General features: G+C 42.2%; 1 protein-coding gene across 1 annotated transcript in view; it reads left to right on the plus strand.

The window, feature by feature from the left end:
* The window catches only part of SMPD3 (sphingomyelin phosphodiesterase 3), a 69,811-nt gene that overhangs the window by 52,638 nt on the left and 11,115 nt on the right, over nt 1–6,058 (plus strand). The window contains exons 4-5 of the mRNA XM_031058388.1: nt 1,439–1,594; nt 5,778–5,890. Of these exons, the coding sequence (XP_030914248.1) occupies nt 1,439–1,594; nt 5,778–5,890 (269 nt within the window). The remainder of the gene's footprint in view (nt 1–1,438; nt 1,595–5,777; nt 5,891–6,058) is intronic.

The following is a 6,058-nucleotide window of genomic DNA, read 5'->3' on the forward strand; positions in this document are numbered from 1 at the left end:
GTGTCGTATCAATTAATACTTGGTTGAACACTTCTGATTCTGTTTGTATTTAACTGTTGATTTAACACCTTCCTGCTCACCCCTGCCCTGAGATGATGTTGAAATTCCAACCTTTCACAGGGCAGCAGTGGTAGGAAGGTGAAGCCCTAGTGGCTGGAGCCTGTGTGTGCTAATGCAGTGACAGTGCTAATGTTGCAGAGCTCACTTTTCAAGAGTCTCCAAAGAGTCTTGGTGACAGCTGCAGTTGAGATGAGTGATTAATAAACTGTGAGGATGCAGAACTAAATATTCACCATCTCCACAGTGGCCTCTGAAAGAAGCTCTGAACATACATAACTAAACAGGTTTTACAAAGTAGTAAATTATGTCATAGTAAAATTCTACTCAGACTAAGTAATTTTGGCCTTGCTGCTCTTCCTTCTGATTTGAAAACAAATCTTTTCTTTTGAAGAAAAGAAATGTTGTTCTGGCTTCATATATCTTTAAAAGTCTGAAACAAGAAAAATTATAGCTGTTAACTCTAGGGACAGTGAAAACAAAACAAAAGGAAACACAATATGGTAAATAATTGTTTCTAGAATGTATTTCTGCTCCTTTGACCACATCAAAATGATTTGCTGTAATCATTGTAAGAGAGAGACAGTAATCATTTTTTGTTAGACTTCATGTCACCTGATGTGCCTGAAGTTAAGTGTGGTTGGTTGCTGTAATTAAAGAGCTCTTTTGTGTGTCAGACGGTTCCATGTGGCAACCAATCAATCTCAACCCTTCCATGCAGAACAGGGCACATCCTGGTGTAACTCCCCAGAACTGGTAAAAAGAATCCTGCTCTCTATTTCTGGATTTCTGCCTACCTAAACCTGTTTCCAACATGTACCTTTAAAAATATGAAAAAATACTTCCAGTTTAGGCATCCTCCTCTTGACCACAAAGAGAGCCCTTCCTCAGATGGACTACTACAGTATAAGCTGAATGTACCACTGATGTGTATTTACTATTTACACTTGAAAGCTAAACTTTTCCTTTTTAAAAATTAGAAAGCAAAGTAAGATCCAGTGATTTACCCCAGAATATACTGTCTAGTTCTGTCTGAAGCAGGATTTTACTCTGAATTCCTGATTATAAACATAGTGCATCAGATTCTCCTATGACAAGAAACATCATTGTTTTGGGTGGCTGTCTGCAGTACAGGGAACTTGTCCTCTCATTTCTTCAGATGTGCCTGGTTCCAGAAGGAGACACTTCAAATCACCAAAAAGTGTGAGTCCTGATGGAGCTCCTAACAGGCTCGGCACTGTGAGTGCCCTTCTGGCCACACCATTTCTTATCTTGCAGCCTTTTTCTCAGGATGTCTGCCAATGGCTCAGCAACTCATATGTGGCTGAGTAACATTCTAACAGGAGGTCTTACTCCTTGTTTTGTTGTTTGTTTGCTACAGGAGACACAACTGTTCGATGTGAGCAACTGGATATGCTTCAAGATTGGCTGTCTGAATTCAGAAAATCTACCTCCTCCTCCAGTACAGCCAATCCAGAGGAGCTGGTGGCTTTTGATGTACTCTGTGGAGATCTCAACTTTGATAACTGCTCCTCTGGTAAGACAAGGTTTGCCTTTTCCTGGGGTCTACCAGTCCTGAAAAGGAATAGGAATGTTCTTGATCCCTGTGGGTTATAGCAGTATATTACTATATACTGAATTATGATTGGCTTTTGCTAGGAAAAACTTAATTGCTGCAGACACTTCTAAAATAGGTATGAGCTTTGAGTGTGAGCTACTCCCTTGGCTCACGCCATGATGTCTGTGGAATTATTAAGCATGATGGGTTTTAAGGCACACAGAGCAATAATTTGTGACTTGTGGTAGCAATAATGAGGACAGATCCACTGGTTTAGCTCACTTGAACCAGGAAGACATTTACTGTTCAACAATTTTAGTTACTGGGAGAGACATGTATGGGATTTTTGTGGAGAAAAAGTAGTAAATACATGCAGTTAAAAATAATTGGGTAGTACATATATGCAGACATAGACTAATGCTGCAGAGAGAATTCAACTTTGCTGAATCAGTCTTGGAAAAAAATGAACTGATGCTATGTACTTTTGAGTTTTCTTTATTTTAAGAAATTTGTTATTTTCTTTTAATTGGATGCTGAAGATACTAGAAAAAGAAATGCACAAAACCATAATTAATGGGTGGTGAGCCCACAGAGATGGAAGCTTTTTCCAAACATGAATATTATGCCGTGTAACAGTTAAATTGCCAATGTGGAGTGCAGAGTGTTGTGTGCTGCTCTGTCCAGCTCAGGCACCCAGCAGAGCTCCCTGCTGGGCTGGAGCTGGCCCATGCATCAGAGGCTGGGGCTGAAATGCCACACAGAGAGCAGGGCAGGCACAGGGACAGGCTCAGCACAGGGACAGTGCCCAGGCACAGGGACAATGCCCAGGCACAGGGACAGGCTCAGCACAGGGCACTGCCCAGGCACAGGGACAGGCTCAGCACAGGGACAGGCTCAGCACAGGGCACTGCCCAGGCACCTCAGGCTGCAGCACCCACAGGGATTCTGCAGCACAGAGCAGGGTTTGTGGATGAACAGGTGAATTGGGCAACAGCACCCAGTGGATTCTGTGGTTTTTACACGTCACAGGTAAATGAGATAGAGAGCAACACCTGTACTAGAAGCAATTTTAACAAAAAGCATTGTCTGAGCTAAAAACCCCCAGAGTGTAATATCTAATCTCATTACTTGTATCAGACACATGAACTGGGGGATTTTAGCAAAGTTTGGTAGAAAAGACCACCAGCCCAAACCCCAGCCCTTCTCTCACTTGTTTCTAGCTCATATGTACAAAAAGGGAATCCATCACAACTTCAGCTCCAAAGTGAACTCAGAATGGTCCCAGTGCTGGCCTCAGTGCTGAGAGGAGCAGTGGGTGGCAGTGGCTGCACAATGCTGCAGTCAGACAAACACATCTCAGGGGGAAGAACAGTGCAGCAGAGGTGGTGAGGCTTTGAGGGAATCCAGGAAGGAAATGGTCAATAGCAGCTCCCCATGTGCGCCACAGGGAGAGGCTGAGGAGCTGCAGCAGTGCTGGGCAGGGCAGGCAGGGGCTGGGACACAGACAGACAGACAGACACACATCTGCTGTGGTCTGAGCATTTCACTTCATTTTCACTGTTGGCTGCATGGAGTGGCCTGGAGGCAAAGGTGTCCATCAAGGAAATAAACAAGCTGCTGCAAACGAAACGGGAGCCTGCCCAGTGAATCACAAATGGAGAGTGAATGGGCTCTGCAGCACGAGGAGAGAGACACTGGAGAGAGCTGTGAGGTAGAACATATGGTCAGCACTCTCCACCTGAGAAGTGTTGGCACTCTACCCAAGATCTTTCACAAGAAGCACAGAGCATAATTAATGCAATTCTCAGCTTTTTAATGACAAAGCAAAAATAACAATTTGCTTTTGCAAATAATAGCTGTAAATATTGCAACTACTGCTACAGAGGATTGAAAAATGGGTTATAAAAATTAATTTTATCTTTGCTATCTCTGATGCTTATTTACATCACTCTCCCCTTTAAAATGCACCAGCCTGGAAACTGGAATTAAGCTCGCTATTCAATTTTTTTTTATTTTCAGATTTCTTTCTTTCCATATGTACTAAGCAAGATTAATGCAATGTTTTAAAGTTCTCTCCTCCCTTTTTACATTACTCATTGTTTTAGGGACATTTGTGAGCATTATAGGGTAATTGAGTATCTTAAGATTTTTTTAAGCAATAATTAGCTTCCTGTAATTCTCTTTGTGATTTTCTGTATCCTTCCCCACTCCACAGACTGATACAACAGCTAATTAATGTTTCAGTGAATACCAAGCTTCTATTCTTAGTTGTATTGACAGTACAGTTTTCAAAGATCTTTAGGTCCATGAGTGACCTTATGCTTATGACAAATTTTCTGCAACTCAGTTTTCTCCTCCAGCTTTACAGAACATTATGGCAACATTTGTACAGGGAATTCACATTAGTGGGAATGTTATCAGAAAGTTCCTTGCTGTTATCAGAAAGTTCCTTATGTTGCTTTCAACTAACTTGTGTAAAAGTCTATGATGTTTTTAAACCTTTTAAAATAAGAAAAAAAGCCTTCCAATCAGATGGGCAAAGTTTTGTGTCATCAGCTGTGACTTGTCATGGTCAGTCCCACTGTTGTAAATTAATATTTTTTAATCTATCTTGGTTTTGAGGGAGATTCTGTAGACATATGATACAACAAGGGAAAACCCGGAGACATAAAAAATGGCAAAGATTTCATCTTCTACTTTTCCATAAACATCAAACAAACCAATTGACTGCTCAGACAGAAAGAACAATTCTCTGTGTTGCCCACGTGGCAGAACTTAGGGAGGGTCAGTCCTCCAATCATCTGCTACAAGTCCAGGATTCCCTGAAAAATTAGTTTTTCAATCTCCTTGCAGTTCTGAGGGTGTTGTCAAGACTGAGAGCTAGCTGGGAAGATGTAATGAGCCAGATGAACTGTCAGTCAGCTGAACTAAAGACTGAATAACAAAATGGCAAACGAGCCAACAGCTGTGAGCACAGCACTGCTTCACTCCAGCTTTTTGTTCAGCAAGAGATCAGCAGCTCCTTCCTTGGCAAGAGCAGCATTTTACATGAGGAGATTTCATGTGATCCTTGGTGTGTGAGCTGGGCTCTGTCTAGGAGACACAGCTCACAGTTCAGAGTTTTGTTTTGGACTTCATTTCCCATTTTCACATGTGCTCTTGGCATGGGCAGGGACAAATACACAACAGCAGCAGCTCCAAACTCAGGTGAATATTCTCCCAAGAGAGAGCCTTCAAGTGTTGCTAAGATGTTTTAGCCTTGTAAAAGCTGCAAGTGCTGTGAGGAAGTTTTCAAGAGCTGTTTGCAGTTTCTTGGCCATTTAACAGTGTGATTGTAGCTGTTGGCACTTTCAGGTTCCAGTTTCTTTCCCAGATATGGTGATTTTGTTGATAACCAGCACTCACAGACCTGGAACCTGCTGGTTTGGTCAGGGTCTGAAATGCTGGTGTGTGCAGTTTTGTGGGATTTCTTACCAAGTGATCCTTAGAGCTTGATGTGCTTTCAATGCAAGAAGCACAGTAGCAGCTAGGAAGAATTTAATTTAAAGTTTGATAGTCATGCTGATTATGTTTAGAATGGCTCTAATGCTGCAGATAACATCCCAAGCAAATTATCAACTGCCTGTCCTTTCTCTGATCTGCTACAGCTTGGAAAACATTCAGTCAGTGAATTCTTCTGGAGCAAAGAAAGCATAAGGTTTTATCTTCAAACTTACTGAGATGTGTGAATATGCCCACAAACAGGCATGTCCTTTGCCACTGGGAAGCCAGCCCAGCTCTCCTCTGGGTGTTCTATCTCAACAGGAGTTTTGTACTGTGTAAGCAAACAACGGCAGTGGCACAGGGGGGAGATACACTGAAAAACTCACTTCAGCTTGGAGCTAAAACTACCAAAAATATCTTCCACTGAAAAGACTTTGTAAGAAAGCACAGGAAAGTACTGTTAATAGCAAGCATTTGCTGGAATTTCTGACAGAGGCAAGACCCTGCTGTGCAGTAAAGCTGTGGCTGAAGTGACTCAAATCAAACCTTTGTATTTAGGATTCTCCTACTGAGGAAAAACGAGGGCTTGGTGTTGCTCTTGTGGCAGAACACAGAGCTATGCACAGGTTCACAACCAGAAGCTGATGTGCCTTTTCCTGGGCTTGTTCTTTCCCTGCAGAGGACAAGCTGGAGCAGCAGCACTCTCTGTTTACACACTACAAAGACCCGTGTCGAGTTGGTCCTGGGGAGGATAAGCCTTGGGCAATCGGTAAGAGTTCTCCAGCTCTCAGGGTGGGAGCTCCCGCCTCCCTTCTGCCACCCACAGCCTGCCCCAAGCAGCTGCTGCTTCAGCTGACCAGCAGTAAGAGTTTGGTGGAAGACAAATATTTATAAAAATGTAATATAATATAATATAATATAATATAATATAATATAATATAATATAATATAATATAATAT

This window comes from Geospiza fortis, unplaced genomic scaffold (assembly GCF_000277835.1).
Source record: "Geospiza fortis unplaced genomic scaffold, GeoFor_1.0 scaffold97, whole genome shotgun sequence".
Lineage (NCBI taxonomy): Eukaryota > Metazoa > Chordata > Aves > Passeriformes > Thraupidae > Geospiza > Geospiza fortis.